The sequence below is a fragment of the Triticum dicoccoides genome, chromosome 2A (genome assembly GCF_002162155.2).
Source record: "Triticum dicoccoides isolate Atlit2015 ecotype Zavitan chromosome 2A, WEW_v2.0, whole genome shotgun sequence".
NCBI lineage: Eukaryota > Viridiplantae > Streptophyta > Magnoliopsida > Poales > Poaceae > Triticum > Triticum dicoccoides.
The window spans coordinates 255,156,048-255,177,493 of record NC_041382.1 but is presented as its reverse complement, the minus strand read 5'-3'; the positions used below and the strand labels follow the sequence as shown (position 1 = coordinate 255,177,493).

Genomic DNA, 21,446 nt, shown 5'->3' with positions numbered 1-21,446 from the left:
CATCATCCGATATCTTTGCACAGCACACACACTCATCTCTACTCCAACCATGTCTACGCACACCTGAGTTGCAAGTCAGAGGACTTCACCACTAGGAGATACTGGAGAGCAAGCTCCTAGCGATGTTTAGCTCTTTCCTCTTTCAAACTTTTTGGTACTTGTTACCAAAGGGGAGAACTAGTATAGATCATTAGAGCTTTGAGAGAGTGCTTTGCTTTTCACGCTTAGTTTTCTTTGAGTTTCGTGCTACTTTTGGCTGATGCTTGTATGAGACTATGTTACTTTGTGCTTGATCATACTGTAATTTGATGCTATGCATACTTAAATATCTATCCATATGATCTTTGTATGATCATTCACTTATGTGCTTGGTGATGAGTGCTTGTCACATTTCATTCATATCATTTTGAGTGCCCCATCAAGATGTATGTGACATGGAAGAGTGACCCATGATCCTAATCGATTGTGCAATTGCTTTCAAATGTAAATTTTTAATAATGCACAAATTTAGGGGGAGCACTTTTATCACATACCTCTCAAAGTGATGATGTATTTCATTGATTATATCATTTGTCGAAACTTTGATCTATATGTTGTCATCAATTACCAAAAAGGGTGATTAGAAGTGCAACTAATCCCCAGGTGATTTTGGTAATTCTTAACAACATATATATCATTGAACTAATGCTTATTGAAAATAGATTTCAGAGAAGTTTAATGATTAGCATGGCAAGGACATAAGATTTTGGACCCCTCAAAATGCTAAGGACATGGATTGTCCAAGCTTCAAGACTCTACATTTTTTGTTAAGTGATCCAAGATCACATTGAGTCCATATGAAATCCAATACTATTAAAAGGGGATGAGGTTTTGGTCATGACTCAATTGCTCAAGTGCTTGAAGATGTTGCTCCAAAAACCCTCAACCACTTTATCCAAATCATATATGTCCAAACCCTAAATATCCAACTCGGTCTCATTGAAAACATACATTCCGGACTCACTGAGTTGATCCTATACACTGCCAGAGCCAAACCCTAGAATTTTGATCTCAACGAGATGACGATTGGTTTCACCGAGTTGAAGTGACCAAGTGTAAGCCAGTTTGTTCATTTTGGTATCATCGAGTTGAACCGATTGGAATTATCGAAACGAAGTCTTGCCTAGGTCATTGCATTTCAGTCCGTCCGAGATTTCTAGTTCAGTTTCACCGAAAAGCACAACGTTCATATCTTTTACACAGGTCGGTCTCACCGAGTTTTTGGTTCGGTACCACCGAGTTGAGTCAAAAGACTGTAACGGTTGGATTATGGGTGAAGGTTATAAATACCCCTCCACCTCACCTTCTCTTAGAGAGAGCAATCGGAACGAAACTACACTTCCACCATTCATTTTCTGAGAGAGAACCACCTAGTCATGTGTTGAGATCAAGCCATTCCAATCCAACCATTTGAACCTTGATTTCTAGCCTCCCCGAGTTGCTTTCCACTCCAATCCTTCTCCTATCAAAGCCAAATCTATGAGAGAGTGATTGAGTGTTGAGGAGACTATCTTTTGAAGCACAAGAGCAAGGAGTTTATCATCAACAACACCAGCTATTACCTTTTGGGGAGTGGTGTCTCCTAGATTGGTTAGGTGTCACTTGGGAGCATCCAAGATCTTGTGGATTTGAACCAAGGGGTTTGTAAGGGCAAGGAGATCGCCTACTTCATGAAGATCTACCCCGAGTGAGGCTAATCCTTCATGGACGTAAGCCATGGTGGAATAGACAAGGTTGCTTCTTCGTGGACCCTTCGTGGGTGGAGCACTCTATGGACTCGCGCAACCGTTACCCTTCGTGGGTTGAAGTCTCCATCAACGTGAACGTGCGATAGCACCACCTATCGGAACCATGCCAAAAATCATTGTATCTTCATTGCGTTCGATTTCTCTGATCCCTCCTTTACGTTCATATGCAAAGTCTTTACTTTCTGCTACTCAACTCTTAGACTTGAATGTGTAGGGTGTTGCTTGACTTCATAGAATTGCTAAAACTTGCCTACAACTAAAATTGGGAAAATGATAAGTTTTTATTTGGTCAAGTAGTCTAATCACCCCCCCCCCCCCTTCTAGACATACTTTTGATCCTACACTTTCCCATGGTGATGAGGATCTCGATTCGAGGTCGGATGTTCCCAAGGGAGAGGGGATGATGCGGAGCATCCTACGGACATCACCATGTCAAGAGCTCCTTTGTCAAGAGAAAGGCTTCGTAGAAGCATCAAGCCCTCCTTGTCCTGCCACTTGGGGAAGAACTATCTTGTTACATCTCACTCTTTGGATGCTTTGTACAATGGATCTATCTATGTGTATATCCTTATTTGCTATGTGTGTTGATTTGTGTGTTTCCCCTCGTGATTTCCCTCGTGTTCTTCCTCAAATCCACTTCCAGTTTGTGAAGATCGGGCCACCCTAGAGGCTTGACCTACATCAGTGGACCTCTCGTGCGTGCTCTCGGGGAAGTGGATGGGGTCCTATGCAAGCGACGGCCTTAGGGAGTCATGAGAAGGTTTCATGGTAGCAATGTACAGGGGTCATGATTAAAGGTCCATCGGTGAGGCGACGGCTGGGGTTGAACAGAGAAGGTTGAGGTGAAGTCGAGTTTGTTGTAAGCGGCGTGAAGGTTGACGTACCACAACCAAAATATGAGAAGAGAGGATCAAAGAGGGACACAACAGGAGAAAGAGACATTTTGCGGTGAGGAAACGTGTGGTAGATTTGAGGGGGCCTACTTGTCATTGCGTGTAGGAAATATTGGGAGTTAAGATTATCCAGATGGGTTGGTTCAACCCCCCCCCCCCTCTTGAATACCCGAGTTGCTCCCGTGTGGACGACTCAGAAGACAGCCCAAACCCTAGCCGTCGCCACCACAAATCTCCCCTTCCTCCTCTTTGCGGCTGTCGGAGGACGTTGTAGGCGAAGTTGTGGCTGACAACAGTAGCAGGTACCTTGCTCGTAGTGCGGATGCTCTCCGACACGGCGTCGAGCTTCTCATGGATAGAGGCGACAGCTGGGACGTGTTGGGTTTGGATCCAAGATTGACGGGTCCAGTTGGCTGCTTCGTCATGTGCGTGGCATTGGCGCTTGGGCGCGGCACAACGGGCATGGGTGGCAGTGGTTCCTCACGGCGACGCGGGTCTGCGAACCTGACACCCAAAAAAATGGATCGGCTCCCAGATCGCTCCTCCAGGTCTACATCACTACTGCCCTCTCCTCCATGCATGCTCCCCTCGTCGTTGTCTGGGTGTCATTGTGCAAAGACCTTGTGGTGGGTGGCGGCAGGGCAACGCATTGGATTCTTCTAATCTCGAAGACGACCGCCATCGTTGCACATCATAAGGAGGCGACGGTTCTGCTAGGTTTGTGCCACACGACGCCGGCCTCGCTGTGAATTGCAATGGACACCGAAAGGTCTTCCTGAGGGTTCCTCCCTCCAGACCCGGTGGTTGGCTTTGGTTGTGAGATGCAAACTATGGACGATGGCTTGATTTAGAGGGATGGTTGTGCAGCAACGGCTGTCGCACATGACATGTAGCTGGTGGGATTGCGAAAGAGTAGTGGTGACAAAACATGAGGGATGTCGATGGTGGTGCTACTCGAGCACCCGATCTCAGGTGAAAGACTAGGTCTGACCTGAGTTGATTATACCTGACAATGGCAATATGTTTACATCGTTACCTTGTTGAAGGTGTTGCTCGAATATGCTCAGACTGGTTCTTTAGGGTGCAAACCTAGATTCTGACCTTGGGTGGTTGGATCCGATGATGGCAGCGTTTGAGCGCCGCTCCCTTTCTGAAGGCGTTGTTCTTGAAGAGCCTCCTCATATGTGTGCTGACATGAGATGATTGGTGTGAATATGGTCATAATTATAGTTTGCTGGTCGTAGATCTGATCATGCCTTGTTTTTTTCCTCTTCGTCTAGTATGATTTTACTATTTGTTTTTGGACACGTGCATTGGTGTTGATTATCTGCATCCTAACTATGCAGAGCCAGATTTGTGATCAATGTGTTTATATCATCTTGATCCTCCATTTGAATTTTAGGCCAATAAGATCCACCCTTTACTAAAAAAAAGAGAGCGCTTTAGGGATTGGTTAGAACTCCCAATATTTAGTTTTTGGCGAGTTCAGGGTTTTAGCGGAAGTGCTAGAAATGTTTTTTGTGGTATCTTTTTTGTAAAACTAATATTGGATATTGAACCGTTGTTGTGAATCTAGTGTTTCAGCTTTCAGTACAATAGTACCCCCTCCGATCCATAAAAATTTTGAACTATCCTCCGATCCATAAAAATTTTGAACTAAAACCACGACACTTATGATGGATAGGTCGGAGGGAGTAGCTTATAATTCTTCCTGCAAGATTTCAACTTTTTTTTTGTTTTGAGAAAGCACGATTTCAACTTGATAATCTTGTGCTGGGCACTGAATTCATCTTACATCGAGTTTGATTCGATTTCTTGTTTATCGGTAAATTAGATGGAATTTGTTCCTGTGGACCACCAAATTAACCATAAACATGAAAGAATCCATGAAACGTAAGGTAAAATTCCTATTTGGTCTTTGGCCCAGGTAGCACTTATTGTTAGCCTTTACAACATGATCCGTACCAGCATCTACATGCACCTACAAGCACAATGCCATATAGCTAAAACCAGGCAAATTGCAAACCACAGTAACATGCTAGCAGCAAATACATACACCAGATTCGGCCAAAAGGATCAATAAGATGGTCCTAAAATGTAGGGCAGCATTAGCAAGTTATGATTTTTCTTAATGTACAATACAAGAATTACATGGCCCCTAGAAGCCACTTCACCTCCTGCATGCCGGCGCCTGCTGCTGCCCTTTACTGAACTCCAGCTGCGCCAACATACAGTATACAGATCAGAAAAATCTCATGGCGTTCATAACCAAGCATCAGGGGTAACAGAGGCTATATGTTTCTGATAAACATGTGATGTAACTTACAAGTTTGCTAATATATTTGAAAAAAATGCTAATCTAATTATATTCTGCAAACAGGCGACTGGTGACTCCACTCAGAAACATTCTAAAATAAGCATGATGCCATGTAAAAGCAGCAATCACGGCAACAATCTGAGACACAACTTCCTACTCCTTCCGATCTGAATTAATTGACGCAGCCTCTATACAATGTCTGCGTCAATTAATTCGGATCGGAGGGAGTTTAAACTTGCTTCATTTACGATTTAGATATCACACCAACCATCTCACAAGCTCTGTCATGTCATCTACCCAATGATACACGTAGACCAGTATTGGAGAGTAAAATACATACCTTGGCCTCCTCATGAGCAATCCTCATCCTCCGGTACTCATGCTGTGCCCGATGACAACGAAACAGAGCCTGAACACGTACCACTGATCTATTAAACCTGTCCTCCGCTTGTTGCCGGCTGGCCTGGAAGAAACCTTCTTCTGCAGTGCTTGCAGCTTCTACATCCACTGTCATTTCTGCTGGCATTCCATTTGCAATGCCGCGCAAGCCTTTTCTCTTCTTTCTCCATCGCAAAATAGCTTTCTCCACGACTCCAACAGACCATATTACCTTGCGGTACTGACGTCTCACTTGATGGCCTCGGTATGCAGCCTGAGGGATATGTTATAATCATTAAAATATCTACTACCTCCGTCTAGGTGAATAAGTCATTCGCGTAGTTCTAGGTCATCGATTTGAGGAATTAAATATGTGTTATATGTCATGAAAAGTATATCACTGGATTTCTACACGGATGTAGTTTCTAAATATATATTTTTTGTCACATATAATACATATTTAGATAGTTAAATCGTCGACCTAGAACTACGCGAATGACTTATTCACCGAGACGGAGGTAGTACTTTGCACATAACAACATAGAAAAAAACTTCCAATTTGCTTTCTAATAATGACTGTCAAGTGCCACCAGCCCATCACCCTGTTCTTCCAGCACAATAAATATATATAAGAAAAAGGTGCTTTCATCGTTATGGCCTATATTTATGCAATAAATCCCCCAGAGAAGGCAACAAATGGAAACAAGCAACAGAAACCTGCAACTTACTTGTATTCTGATAGCTTGTCTTCGCATGTTCTTAAAGTTCCTTCTGACCTTCCACGTGCGGAAATGATTTTGTATTCGTGCAGCAGCTCTCATCTCTTTTTTTCTGTTGTAGTTCCGGAATGCATGCTGAATCCTCATAGCAGCAACTATCGCAGTTGCTTGCATCTCAGGATTGGCCAAAAGAATTGCTTTTGTTTGGAGTTTAAGAGTTCTATCGCGAAGTGCAGCTTGGATATTACTGGCAGCGTCAGCAGCATTTCGATAGGCCGCTAAAGATTCTTTTAAGCAAAGTTCTTGTTCAGTAAGGTTCTCAAACTTCTCGCTGTGTACTTTTGTTAGTTTCGTCCTTGATGGTGATTGCTTAGTACCCTTGGACAGTGACATTGATTCAAAATGTGCAGTCAATCCTTTCTCAGCAAGATATGCAGCTAAGCCCACATAACCTTGTCTTGCTGCCAGATCAGCAGGAGTGCATCCACCAGGGGACACTGCAGTAGGATCCGTAACCAAGCTTGGATTTGCTCCAGCAGATAACAGAGCAGCAACCATTTTTTCCCTGGCAAAAGTTTAGCAAAAAAATGAGTAACAAGATCGTCATAATTCATGAACATATATGAAGCAATATATTCCAACAGATAATGTTTTCCGAGATCAGAAATTACTAGTCACCTAAAGTAAAACAAATCTGGAGTGTTGTCTAAGATCACCATCTAAGACTGTTGATGAGATTATTTTCAGAGTTTTCCAAATCTAGAAGGTTGTTGAAAACAATATATGGCTCATTTCTGACAGTCAATATTAGTTTTTTGTCAGTTAGGTCCAATGAAGTTTGACTTGCAAATTACACAAACACGTCACAGTTGCCAGGCCCACTACTCACATTGAAAATGACTTGCTCTGATTTTTCCAAATTCCGTGATCAGCGAAAGGAAGGATATATATAACAGAAAATGGAAGATACCTTCCGTGGTATGCAGCCCAGTGTAAAGCAGTCCAACCAGAAGAATCACGGAAATCCAAGGAGAATCCGGACACAGAAAACAAGCGGATAGCCCAAGTATAGCCTAGGAAAGAACACAGATGGATAGGTCCTTGTCCTAGATCATCACGGCCGGTTGATTTATGGCCTCCAATTACTCTTTCGAGAAGCCATTCTTGCAATCTATTCCGTAAAACTAATTCAAGCAAGTCTTCAGTAGCATGAACAGATGTGCCTTCAGAATCGCCAGCAATTTTCCATAGATCCATCCATTCCTTCTCTGGTGATGCCAATATGAGATTAGAAACTTTGCTGCCTTCCACAAGAAGCTTTGGTGCTATCTTTTTCTTGTTTGTCACAAACAGCAAACGAGCTAGTCTCATCTGCATTTGAAGCTTTGACTTTGTGTACTCATCTTCCAGCGGCTTTAACTCACTATGCAATGAACTTCCAGGCACACTACGATACTCAAAATTCAAAACCTCAGAGATTGGTGTTTTCCCATCCAAAGTCAAATAAAAATCCACTCGTCCAGCTGTATGTGGTCCAACCATGAAACGGTAAACACCAGTTTGGACCATGTTTGCGGCAACACAGTTATCACCAAAGATACCGTAAATATTGGAACCAGCCAGATGCTTGTATTGCTCATAGTAATCCCCGATCACCAAGATCTACAATTCAGCAGCTGTCAATAATTTTGCAATTTGATAGAATATTACAATTTACAAACATGTATATTACAATTCAGCAGCTGTCAATAATTTTGCAATTTGATAGAATATTACAATTTACAAACATGTATATTACAATTCAGCAAGCAAACTGTTCTATACAGTACATTACATATGTGCCAATGTGCGTCCATTCACTACATTGCATTTTACGGAATTGACTGTCCTACCAGAAGTACCTGATAGATTTATTTATTTTTGGAGAAACACAGTACAAATCCAGATGCTCACATACACGCACCCATATGAACGCACTCACACCTTACCCCTATACCTCCCGAGAGAAATTATTTTTCGTAACTGGTATCAGTGAAGATATGGTGGAACATTTCCATCAAACTGAACAGTTGGAAATGGAATGAGCATGCACAAATACAGTAAAACAAGAAAGAATAATAGTTCAGTAGAACATGAAAGGGATAAACCTTGGTATGCTCTGTGGAACAAGCCCATTCTGGGGAGAAATCAGTGATGTTGAAGATTTTTCCATTGCTCACTATATTATCCCCTAGACAAGGACTGTCATCATCCAAGTACTTCCACAGTCCAAGACTGTTCTCTCTAGCAGGCACATCATTAGGAATGTCACCATCCACTGGAGTTTTCCGCAAAGAAGTTGCAAATTGATGTGACTGAGAATCGAGATCTGATGTTAAAGGGTATTGAGATTGGTCTACTTGATGTTCCAGAGCTCCGGCGTGGTTCGCATGTACCTGATTGAGGGCACAATTAGTAGGATAATTAGATAAGCTTTGGGTATCAAATTAAGTGGTGAAACTAACAGACTGCCTTATTATGATGAAGTAGCTGACTTTCCATGCCGTGAATGGGTATGGAATTAATGAATAATATTCACTCACATAGCACGATCTCCATAGAAGCCAAAGGTTACAAAAATAACAAAAAATATCTTACTTCAGAAAATACCAGGGATCCTGCAATGACAAAATCCTAAATTGTAACAGGGCAGACGGCACGACCAGATCCGCACCGCATGATCGCCATGCAGCCACCCGGTGATGGTGTGCAGAGTGATATCACTCAGAATTGGAAGCCACTACGCGGGCTCCAGCCTAGCACAGTTGCAATGTTGTCGTTCCCCAAAAATTATCTTACAAAAAATTTCTGAAGCCCCAAATAAGATAGTGGACAATTTAGAGGTAAATACAAACAAAAAAATATACTGTGGCGGGACAGAAGACCTATTGGTCCACAGGAGTTAAACCTTACAGATTCACAAAAAATTAACATATATATAGAATACCATCAGTATTACAAAGGAGGTTGAGAGAAATTAGTGCACTTTTTAACTTCCAGACTAAGCATTACCAGGTATGGTATTCTAAATTTTACATGGAAAGAAGGGCAGACCGGTGCAGGTAGCTCCCGCTTTCGCGGGGTCCGACTACTTTGGGTCTTTGACATGGAAGATGAAACTAAATACCAATCAACTAAGGACCAAAACAACATTTCATTTAGCAATGTAGTATTACCGCACCAATTTTCGTCATGCTGTATACTAGTATTGCAATTTAATAACTTATATAGGTCATAGCAACTCGCTTACATTATTTGTAGAGTCCGTGTCATTTCCAGAATCCTTTGTTCCGCATTTAATCTGCTGACTAAATGCCACGGATGCGCCTGTAATATATAATGAGAAAATTTACACTTTCAGTAGAAGTACAATGAAATATTGTAGCTCTGTCCAGAAGTCCCACCACAAGCAGTATCCTTTGTCATAGATGACTCCAATAGATGAACCCAGAACTCTTCCAGACTAGAGCCACCAGTATCTGCACAATGACCGATCCAATATACAGTAGTAAAAGAAGTACATCAGTAAAGTCTGCAAAGATTATGATATCATGCTGTCGGAGAGTCCAATCGACAGGGCATAAACCTACATATTTAGCTCACTGGAGTATAGCATATTCTAAGAGAAGCTCGCAGTTTGTGCATATGCATTCAACAAATCATTACGACTGAAGTATGGCTCACCACTAGAAATTGCACTGCCACCATGTGAGTTAATTTCCTCTGGTGCCGGAGGGGAGAACGATATCTCGGTATGAACTGAGGCTGAATTTGCTGAAATCGGAGAAGTATAATATTGAATCACATTCATTGTAGGCGCTTCGGCTTCGGCTTCTGTGCTCGGATGTGCTATGGCATTTTCCTGATCAAGACGAAGCAAATTAGGAGATTAAGTGGAACCGACCACATAGTAACTTTGTCTACTCTGCTTGCTCTACGGACATGTTAATACTTTGTGAAAGGAAGATGCTTTTGATTTAGGAAGATGTTTTTAATTTTACAAGATCCCTGGTATGCATTTTCAGCTATGCTCTGGGTTCCTGTATGGCACTTGGAGTCATTTTCTCATAATTCTGAACAGACGTCAGAACTAAATAGTTAGAATCCTATGTACCTAAGTAGTTGATCCCCACTACCTCTATTATCTAACATGCACACATGCCATCTCATCATAGGCCCACCACAATATGCATGAGAAAAGGTTTTCCATTATTAATTGATCTCATGCACACATTCATCTCACCACACATGCCACCTAATCAAAGGTCCACTCAACATGCATGGGAAAAGTTTTCCATTATATTATGTCACTTATATTCAATAAATATTTTCAAATACACAATAATCAAATACAATATATAATAACTATTTTTAGTTTTAGTTCATATATTATTAATTCAACTATTCATGTTCCATACAATCAAATCACTCGAAATACATTAAAATCGATTCCCGCAGCAACACACGGGGTATCCTCTAGTTTTTATATACATTTGACTCCCATGACAACTTAAAAAAACATATAAGTTTAGGCAAGCTGCGTTTACAGCTTACACTTCGTTCGGCAATAGAGCTATCAGCTCTATACATTAAAGCAACAGAGAATCAAGAAATCCACTGGGCCACGTCAAGTTTGTATTAGAGTTGTTCGGTATTTCTGTATTGTATTAGGAATACGACAGCTGTTACGTACATATATTGGCCTACAAGTTGCTCCCTCCTAACAAGGTATCAAGCCTGGTTCAGTTTTAGATCGATTTTTCTCCTTGCACATAAAAATTAACTCTAGCATTGTGAATATAAAATGTGGCCCTGGTCAATGATCAACAAATTTGAGGGGGTATTTAAAATTTGCTAGATATATCATGACCTCTTGGCAAGATAAGGTGTGCCGATATCAGAATTAATTGGACAGAATGTCCAACAAAGAGGCAGACTGGCAAAAGGCCACTCTACAATAGTATGAACAGAAGAACAAACATGATGAACCGCATGCACGCCTTCAAATTATACTTAAGATTTAAGAACAGAAAACAGGTGTGGGGGGAATAACCTCAGATGTTTGACGATAATGCACAAGAACAATCCGTTCAGCCTCTCTGAATAAGAAATAACCAAAAACTATGTCAACAAAGAAAAGTAATTATATCCGAGTTTGCATCTGATACATGTAGTAGAAATTGTAAATTGTATGCGACAATTCATGCAGTAGGCAATAACAGAACTTTCATTGTTAGAGAGCACGTCCTAGTTAATGTGGTAATGACAAAGCTGTTTCTCAGATTAGAGGATATTAACATTGAACAGAATTCCAGACAGATCATAGACAGCAAATAACATAATAGGTTTAGCGTGCAACATGATCTGAGTACGTTATTTTTTTAACCTAAAAAGTAATTACTTTCTTAATTTTAGCTGCAGGAAATTGACAACATTGATGGCAAATGTCTTAGAGCTTCTATTTGATGGATAAGTCTGTGTACTAGGGTCGTTGTGGGGCTGCAGCACATGGTCCTTGTGGCAGTTAGGATAGAGTTCCTGACCATCAAGGACTGGCATCTTAGACTAGCATCTTAGACTGGCATCTTAGCAGCATCTCAGCATATGCTTGGCTAGCTAGCAGCCTATATGTATGTATCCCCAACCCCTCAGGTTGGTATGGCATTGTGTGAGAAATAAACCAACGAAAATTGTCCCAACTCTCCTAGTGTCATCCACAACTATCAATGCTCAGGTTCAAAGGTCTAACAAGTGGTATCAGAGCCTCGTTATCCTGTACCCTGAGCATTTCCTGTGAGCAGCCTAAGTCGGTAGCAGCAGCTGCTCTGTCTGCCTCTGGTTACCTTCCTCCCTCCGGACTGTCGAGCAGCAGTTCGTCTTCAACAGCCTCCTCCTCACACAACAGCCCCCCTGCAGCGAGCCATGTCTGCAGGTCGCTCTCAGCACACAGCTACCTCGAGCATACGGCGCCGGCAGGAGGCCAAGCGCGCCGTGGCAGAGGAGTGTGAGCGAGTTGCTGTAGCAACAGCTGCTGCGGCAGCAAGGGTGTCGAGGCTGGCTGCAGCGGAGCTGGCAGCAGCCAGGGCGGAGGTAGAAGCAGCCAGGGCAGAGGTAGAAGCAGCAGCAGCAGCAGATGCAGCACGTGAGGCTACGACGGATGCCAAGGTACTCCGCGGCGGCTCCGGCAGCTCCAACAGCTCCGCACCTGCGGACGACGGCGCTGACGCAGACCGCGCCAAAGTGGCGCAAGAGCGGACGGCGCAGTGGGCAGCCAAGCACGCCCGCGCTCCAGGTGGAGGTGCGCACCGCGACGGCGGCTGCAACGACCAAGACCGCGGCCTCTACAAGGTCCGGACTGTGGTCAGGGATGTTGGTCCCAGTGCTGGGTGGCCTACCCTCACTAAAACCAACTACGTCGAGTGGGCCGGGATCATGAAGATCAGGCTCCAGGTGCGGCGCATGTGGGAGGCAGTCCCGGACAGCAACGTCGACCACCAAGAGGACCGACGGGCGCTGGACGCCCTCATCGCCGCAGTCCCGCCCGAGATGCAGTTCTCGCTTTCCAGCAAGCGGACTGCCAAGGAAGCTTGGGACGCCATCGCCGCGGCACGCATCGGTAGCGACCAAGCTCGCAAGTCCACTCTGCAGGCACTTCGTAAGGAGTGGGAGAGCCTGGGTTTCAAGCCAGGTGAGGACGTTGATGACTTTGCTCTCCGTCTCAACACTCTGCTGCAGAAGTTGGTGAAGTTTGGTGATGCCACCTACACCGAGGAGAGAGCTGTCGAGAAGCTTTTTCGGTGCATCCCCGAGAAGTACAAGCAGATGGCTCGGTCAATCGAGTCTTTGCTGGACCTCTCCACGATGACAATCGAGGAGGCGATAGGTCGCCTCAAGGTCGTCGACACCGACGAGCCACAGCCTTCCTCGAGGCCCATCACCACCGGCGGGAAGCTGCTCCTAACTCGGGAGCCGTGGGAAGCCAGCCTTGGTGACAGGAAGAAGGGGGAGCCTTCTTCCACGACGGGCGGCCGCAAGCGTGGCAAGCAGCGTAAGACGCGAAGAGGCCCCCGGGCAGGGCACAAGGACGTGCCGAAGGTGACGCCCGCGGAGGCGCCAACGACGGCGCCGCTGGCAAGCCCAAGCCTGCACAAGACAACAGTTCTCACAACTGTGGCCGGTTTGACCATTGGGTCAATGAGTGTCGGCAACCACGACAAGGCCAGGCTCACGTCGCACAGGCGAAGGAGGAGGAGACGGCTCTGTTCATGGCGCATGCAAGCATTGAGCTATCTTCAGCGACACCAGTCGCAAAAGCTCTCATCCACCTCGACGAGCCAAAAGCACACGCTCTTCTCGGCGATGGCTCCGAGAAGGACAAGACTATGGGGTGGTGCCTCGACACCGGCGCCACCCACCACATGACCGGTCGAGGGGAATTCTTCGCCGAGCTCGACTCCGATGCGCGAGGCTCCGTCAAGTTTGGGGATGCCTCCGCTGTGGAAATTAAGGGCGTCGGCTCCGTCATCTTCACCACCAAGACGGGAGAGCACCGGCTGCTCACCGGTGTCTACTACATCCCTGCGCTAAGGAACTCCATCATCAGCTTGGGACAGCTGGATGAGAACGGCTCACGCGTGCTGATTGAGCATGGGGTCCTACGCATCTGGGATCGCCAGGGTCGCCTTCTCGCCAAGGTGGGGTGAAAATCGACTTTACGTCCTTGATGTGCAGGTGGCACAACCGGTCTGTCTCGCTGTCCGTCGGGACGATGAGGCGTGGCAATGGCATGAGCGCTTTGGGCACCTTCATTTTGAGGCCCTGAAGCGTCTAAGTGCCAAGGAGATGGTACGAGGCCTGCCATGCCTCAACCATGTGGAGCAGTTCTGCGACATCTGCGTACTGACGAAGCAGAGACGACTCCCCTTTCCCAAACAGGCGAGTTTTTGGGCCAAGGAGAAGCTGGAGCTCGTGCACGGAGACTTGTGCGGCCCGGTGACGCCAGCCACACCAGGAGGTCGACGCTACTTCCTGCTGCTCGTCGACGATCTCTCTCGCTACATGTGGGCGTTGATTCTCGACAGCAAGGGAGAAGCGGCGGACGCCATCAGGCGTGCGCAGGTTGGTGTGGAGGCGGAGAGCGGCCGCAAATTGCGCGTGTTGCGCACTGACAACAGCGGTGAATTCACGGCGGCTGAATTCGCGTCGTACTGCGCCGATGAGGGCATCCAGCGCCACTACTCCACGTCGTACAGCCCGCAGCAAAACGGAGTCGTCGAGCGGCGCAACCAGACGGTTGTGGGGATGGCTCGGGCTCTCCTCAAGCAGAGAGGGATGACGGCTGTTTTCTAGGGAAAGGCGGTGCTGACGGCCGTCTACATCCTCAACCGCTCGCCTACTAAGGCACTCGATGGCATGACACCATACGAGGCCTGGCATGGGCGGAAGCCGGCGGTCTCCCATTTGCAGGTCTTTGGTTGTCTTACGTTCGCTAAGGAGCTCGGCCACATCGGCAAGCTCGACGATAGGAGCACTCCGGGAGTCTTCATCGGCTACGCGGAGGGCTCAAAGGCCTACCGCATCCTCGACCCAAAGACACAGCGTGTGCGCACGGCACGAGACGTCGTGTTCAACGAAGGGCAAGGGTGGCAATGGGACAAGGCGGTGGACGACGGCTCGACGCTGACGTATAACGACTTCATTGTCGAGTACGCCCACTTCAAGGAAGCCGGGGGAGCAAGCAGCTCCTCTTCGCCGGGCACGTCTACCCCGACCCCCAAAACTGCATCGACTTCGGTGCCTGCTACGCCGACGGCACCACAACTGGCGACGCCGCATACTCCAGCCCCGGCAGTCACCACTCCGGGTTCGTCTTCATCAGCACAAGCTCACGCGGAGCACAACCCGATGAAGTTCGCTTCCCCGCTCACTCACGACGAGGAGCGTGTCGACGTGTGGTATGGAGGCGAACAGCTGCGGTATCGCACGATGGATGATCTACTCGGCGACCAGCCGGTGCCGGGACTGATGCCACGTGACCTGGAGGCGCAGCTACAACTCGCGTGTGAGGACGGCGAACCACGGTCCTTTGCAGAGGCCGAGAGAGATGCGGCATGGCGGGCCGCGATGCAGTTGGAGATGGATGCGGTCGAGCAAAACCGCACCTGGGAGCTCGCTGACCTCCCTCGTGGTCACCACGCAATCACCCTTAAGTGGGTGTTCAAGCTGAAGAGGATGGAGCTGGCGCCATCATCAAGCACAAGGCTCGCCTGGTGGCCCGAGGCTTCTTGCAGCAGGAAGGAGTCGACTTCGACGACGCCTTCGCTCTCGTGGCACGGATGGAGTCCGTGCGACTTCTCCTTGCGCTGGCTGCCCAGGAGGGCTGGCGTGTCCATCACATGGATGTCAAGTCGGCGTTCCTCAACGGCGACTTGAAGGAGGAAGTCTACGTGCATCAGCCACCGGGATTTGCGATTCCCGGCCAGGAGGGCAAGGTACTCCGCCTGCGCAAGGCTCTCTATGGCCTATGGCCTACGGCAGGCACCTAGGGCGTGGAACGCCAAGCTGGACTCCACGCTAAAGAAGATGGGCTTCGAGCAAAGCCCGCATGAGGCTCCCGTCGACCGACGGGGCAGTGGAGGAAATGCCCTGCTGGTGGGCGTCTACGTTGACGACTTGGTGATCACCGGCACCAAATATGCAAAGGTGGCGGCATTCAAGGAAGACATGAAGGCCACCTTCCAGATGAGTGATCTGGGGCTCCTCTCCTTCTATCTAGGGATTGAGGTGCACCAGGACCACTCCGGGATCGCGCTTCGACAGTCCACCTACGCCAAGCGCATCGTTGAGCTAGCTGGGCTAACCGACTGCCACCTAGCTCTCACTCCGATGGAGAAGAGGCTGAAACTGAGCCGCGACAGCACGACGGAGGAAGTGGATGCTACGCAGTACCGACGTCTTGTGGGGAGCTTTCGCTACCTCACCCACACACGGCCGGACTTGGCATTCTCCGTCGGCTATGTCAGTCGGTTCATGGAGCGACCGACGTCGGAACACCAGCAGGCAGTGAAGAGGATCATCCGCTACGTAGCAGGGACCCTCAACCACGGCCTCCACTACCCTAGGTGTCCGGGGGCGGCACACTTCGTCGGGTACAGCGACAGCGACCACGCCGGCGACATCGACACCAGCAAGAGCACGAGCGGGATCCTCTTCTTCCTCGGCAAGTGTCTCGTGAGCTAGCAATCAGTCAAGCAGCGGGTGGTGGCCCTGTCCAGCTGTGAGGCTGAGTACATAGCAGCCTCCACCGCCTGCACTCAGGCGCTCTGGCTCGCTCGACTGCTTGGTGATCTTCTCGTTCAAGACACCAGAACGGTGCAGCTCCTGGTGGACAGCAAGTCTGCCCTGGCCCTGGCAAAGAACCCCGTGTTCCACGAACGGAGCAAGCACATTCGACTGAGGTATCACTTCATCCGCAGCTGTGTGGAAGAAGGGAGCATCGAGGCGAGCTACGTCAACACCACGGACCAGCTCGCAGACCTGCTCACCAAGCCTCTTGGGAGGGTCAAGTTCCTCGAACTTTGCTCCAGGATTGGGATGATTCAACTTTCCCACAAGACGACGTACAAGACTTAGGGGGAGAATGATGGATAAGTCTATGTACTAGGGTCGTTGTGGGGCTGCAGCACATGGTCCTTGTGGCAGTTAGGATAGAGTTCCTGACCATCAAGGACTGGCATCTTAGACTAGCATCTTAGACTGGCATCTTAGCAGCATCTCAGCATATGCTTGGCTGGCTAGCAGCCTATAAGTATGTATCCCCAACCCCTCAGGTTGGTATGGCATTGTGTGAAAAATAAACCAACAAAAATTGTCCCAACTCTCCTAGTGTCATCCACAACCTATCAATGCTCAGGTTCAAAGGTCTAACACTATTAGCCTTAGAAAAGCAAACAGTTCGATAGTCCGGTAAAAGTGCATGGGCTATGTGTACACAGCATCACACGATAGAAAAAATGAATCATGCGAGAAAACAATGTAAATAAATATTGCATAGAGAAAAAAATGGTGTAGTGAAGCTTCCATTTTTCTAAAAGAAAAGGAATTCTTACTTGTCAAGCAGCCAGTAGCACCTTCTAAAGAAATTTGGATTATCCTCACCTCGAGCATAATAGACATGAACCCTCTCTTCATTACCAATCTATGAAAATGACAGAAATCAACAATAAAGGTGGGGATGCTTGAATGTAACAACAGCAATAAAATTTGAGTTTTTTGTCATTGTGCTGGTGGTGGATAGTCTCACCTTTAATTTTTCATGGGCTTCTTGGACAGTTTTGCCATCCTTCTTTTTCTTCCAATTATGGCCATCCTTCCGGAAGTTCCGGACAACTTTGCGATCATATAGAACAATAGTACCACCTGGTTTAAAAGAAAGTTAAACTGATGGTTGAAATCCAGAAGCCATTTTCTAGTGCCAACATGATGGTGATTATAATAAAGCTATGAAACGAATCAACATTTTCAATAGAATCTCAAGATGTAGGCATCCTTGCAATGTGCGCATCAAAACAATAGTAGATAAATGCAAGAAGTTAACAACCAAAAAGTTAAATGTGGTAAAACGTAAATATACCCCTTGTATAACTAATACTCTTATAAAGTACTCCCTCCGTCTAGATACATCCATTTCTCCGACAAGTATTTCCGGGCGGAGGGAGTATCATGTAATAGTAATATCTTAGTGGACAAAATGTACATAGTGACATGTAGGCACTTAATACCTTCGTCCTGGTTTATTGGTCCCCTTTGTAATTTGTGTCAAATTTTGACCAAAGATTTAACTAACAAAATGTCAACGCATGTCAACAAAAATTATATCATTGGATCTGTATTTGAACATAGTTCTCAATGATATAATTTTTGATGACATGCATGAATTTTGTTACTTAAATCTATGGTCAAAATTTGGCACAAAATATAATGGGGACCAATAAACCAGGATGAAGACAGGTGAGCAAATTCAATTCCCAAGAGGTGCATCTGCTGGAAATGGGAAAAGCACACACAAAAACTGCAATCACAACAAGCAAAAGTTAAGTGCAAATTTGCAATGAGAACATGAAAACATATTGGTTTTACTTATGGTAGCATAGTCGCCCAAGATGTTATATTACTTTATAATCTGACTCTTGTGTACATGGGAGATTTGGGTGGTAGATCATGTTTATTTCGTTCACAATTGAATATTCTCTTATGACCTAGAGAAAGTATCCTAATGAGAAGTTGAGAACAATAACAAGGCTCCTGTGCACAAACATTTCAGAAAAAACACTGAGAAGAGTGCTTTATAGCAATCATGCTAAGTATACTTATACTCCAGTTCACAAAAGCATTCTGTTAAGACGTGGAGCGTATGCAGCACCTCCTCATGGACTGCGGATTTTGCTATCAAACCTGGCACACAGTCCTGTCTTGGATTCGATCTACAGCACCTCCTCCCAACCCCGGCAACAACTTTATGGACTGGTGGGCTACTTCTGTACTTCGACTTCCTCGGCCATGGAGGGCGCTTCCAGGCTTTGAATGTTGTTATATTGATGTAGTAGTGTCTGTTTACTCTTCATTGGGCATGTACAAAGCCAAATCTTATGGTAACTTTCATTTTCAATCAATGCATCAAGACGTAAACTTTTTGTGTTCCCTAGAGAGAGAAGAATAGAAGACCAAGGATGGGAGATTCAACACCCCCAACGTTCCAGCCGACACATTATGTCCCCAAACAATGAACCAACAGGGCTTGAACTATTGTTATTTTTCACGCATAACCCAGTCGTCATACGTCAACACGCATATCTGTTAATGTTCCCTTTTGTTCACACCAAGTTGTGCAGTCAATCACGGAAGCTAAGCAAGCACAGTGGTATGGAATGGAAATGGATGCCAAGATGAGGGTTTAGGGTTGATGCGAAACACATACTCACGGGCTTGTCGATGGGCTGTGCATGGACCTTGAACCTCTCGTGGTTGGCCAGGACCGCGTAGATCTCATTCGGCCGGAACCAGCGCGACGCGGCCTCTGCTTTCAGCTTCTCGAAATTCAAGTCTATCCACCAACCATCAGAAGAAGAAACACGGTCGAGAAATCAGCCCAAGATACAACAACATGCTTTTTTCCTTTCAACAACAAAAGATAGAAATGAACTAAACGTAAATTCCACAATTCTAGAGCATCGGAACAACATGAGACACCAAAATCTAAGCTAACCTCAAAGCCCCAAAACTTAAACGATGCAAAATTAAGTTTAAAGAAGAGAGAGAGAAAGAATCAAATGAGACCTCACTCACAAGTCACCACACAAACAGAGCATTCGACCAAATCCCAAGAACAAAAACACCAGTAGTTTTTTTTCTTTTGCGAATAAAAAAACACCAGTAGTTGGGGGAAAAACATTCCAATCGAACAGTCAGACCACCAACAGGCGAATTGGTTCCGGAAAAGAACAAGTGTGTTGCAACCCGAGACTGGCAAAATGCATGAGCAGTGAGAATCAAAGCCCGAGAGCGAGGCATCAGGTGACAGCAACTCCAAAACCCAAACGAATCACGGCTCGAACAAGCGAACACGAACCACGCGAGCCCACGGAAGCTACAGAATCTGCCGCACCAAACAAAAGCAAAAAGAGAGGTAGGGGGATAAAAAAGGAGGAGGAGCGGCGGCGGTCGGACTGGAGAGGTCGGACCTGCGTAGGTGATGAAGCCGTGGATCTCGGAGCGGAGGAGCGGGTCCCTCTCCCTCCCGGCCGCTCCCGCCATAGCCCGTTAGCCGCGCCGGCTGCTGCTTCCACTCTCCCGGTCGGTCTATTGGTCGGGCCGCGCAGGCAGGCGAGAGGAGAAGACGACGACGACGACGAGCAGGAGAAGACCTTAGAAAAAGGAAAATGGTGAGAAAATATATCAATTAAGTGCAGGTAAATACATAAATCGCTCATTTCTCGGAGAAAAATCAGATGATGAGGACCCGCATCTAAAGCATCCGGGCCCACCTGTCGGGAAAGGAATAGTGGGTTGGTGGGCGGTTGGAAAGATGGATCCTGAATTTCCCGTGCACACAACTTGATCCACTTGTGAGCCTCTCACACCGGACAGCAAAGGTGAGACTCAGGTTCAGTGATATGAATGCTAAATAAGGGCATCTACTCCAGCTTCTAACTTCATCAACTCCATAGGTGAAATTGTCACGAACGCTTGGGCTCTGAGAAGCTAAAATCTAAGCTAAGCATGTGCGTAGTGCGAAAATGAGAAGCGAGCTCGGTCCAGCTCCACGAAAACGAAAATCTGAAGTTCGCCCGATTTACGGTCGACTGGAACCAGTTCACTTGACTTACGGCCGGCTACCATCGCCAAATGTACCGGTTCAACGCGCCCCCTTCCTTTCCCTTAGGAAAAAAGAAAGAAAACTGCCTCGAACCCCTCCTCTTCTCTCGAACAGGTACAAGCTCTCTCTCTCTATCTGTTCTTTCCTTGCGCTAACCCTAGCCGCCATAGCCGCGTACCACCACCGCCACACACGCCGCCAGTCCCTCGCCATGGCAGATCGAACCTCTTCAAGCCCATCCCCGGCGGATCCCGGCGTCGCAGTCTGAACTCCTGAAGGACGCCGCCCTCAAGACAAGGATGGACGCACCTTCTGCACCCGCGGGACAAGCTCCAGCCCCGACGCCAGTGACGTCGATGCTCACCTCACTACTGCTCGTGGTGGTCTTTGCTAATGCTGGCCCGATTTGGGCTGCCTCCAGCCGGCCCAACCACCCCGATCAGGCCATAGCCCTCCCAGCTGGGCTGCAGCGCTGGGAGATGCAAACGGAGCCGAACAAAATTTCAATCGCTGCCTGGAGTTAGAAACTACGATGAGAAGCTGAAGTTGTGGAGTTCTGAGAAGCGGGAGGAGATCCGAACACGACCTAAATTGTCTTATTTTTTTTATCAATGTATACTACAGTATTGTGCAATTATCTGTGCGCATAAGTATTGTGTACACAATCACCATCATTTACTGGCCATTTTATTTGTTAATCCGATCATGTAGCAAAATGGACTTCGGTTGCCAATTAAATTAGTGTTTATTGGTTAACAAAGAAAACATGATTTTGTACGGTAAGACAATAATGCATGGGGCAATTGACTCGGTTTGTAAGGAAAATCAGTCGGAAAATTTGGCAAAATTGAAAACGTAAGAGGCCCTGTGGGGAAGGAGATGACAGACGAAAGAACAAACGTAATGCAAAAAGGAAGAGGTGCTACTGCCTTGAATGTT

At 46.6% G+C, this 21,446-nt stretch overlaps 1 protein-coding gene across 1 annotated transcript; it reads right to left on the bottom strand.

Moving 5' to 3' along the window:
- Positions 1 to 4,567: 4,567 nt before the first annotated feature.
- On the bottom strand, positions 4,568 to 20,088 carry LOC119354365 (calmodulin-binding transcription activator CBT-like). The gene is made up of 13 exons (XM_037621098.1): positions 19,873 to 20,088; positions 19,110 to 19,235; positions 17,436 to 17,551; positions 17,242 to 17,330; positions 11,187 to 11,232; positions 9,818 to 9,995; positions 9,538 to 9,612; positions 9,384 to 9,460; positions 8,242 to 8,529; positions 7,065 to 7,756; positions 6,104 to 6,659; positions 5,338 to 5,649; positions 4,568 to 4,898 (listed from the first exon to the last, which is right to left on the bottom strand). Exons 1-13 carry the CDS (start codon positions 19,943 to 19,945, stop codon positions 4,851 to 4,853), a joined length of 2,676 nt encoding a protein of 891 aa, XP_037476995.1. The 5' UTR covers positions 19,946 to 20,088; the 3' UTR covers positions 4,568 to 4,850.
- Positions 20,089 to 21,446: the final 1,358 nt, after the last annotated feature.

Coding starts and splice junctions, on each gene's coding strand:
- LOC119354365 (XM_037621098.1), bottom strand. CDS start 19,945: ATGGCGGGAGCGGCCGGGAGGGAGAGGGACCCGCTCCTCCGCTCCGAG. Junction 17,331..17,435: donor AAGCCCATGAAAAATTAAAG/GTGAGACTATCC, acceptor TCATTTTCATAG/ATTGGTAATGAAGAGAGGGT. Junction 9,996..11,186: donor ATTATCGTCAAACATCTGAG/GTTATTCCCCCC, acceptor CGTCTTGATCAG/GAAAATGCCATAGCACATCC.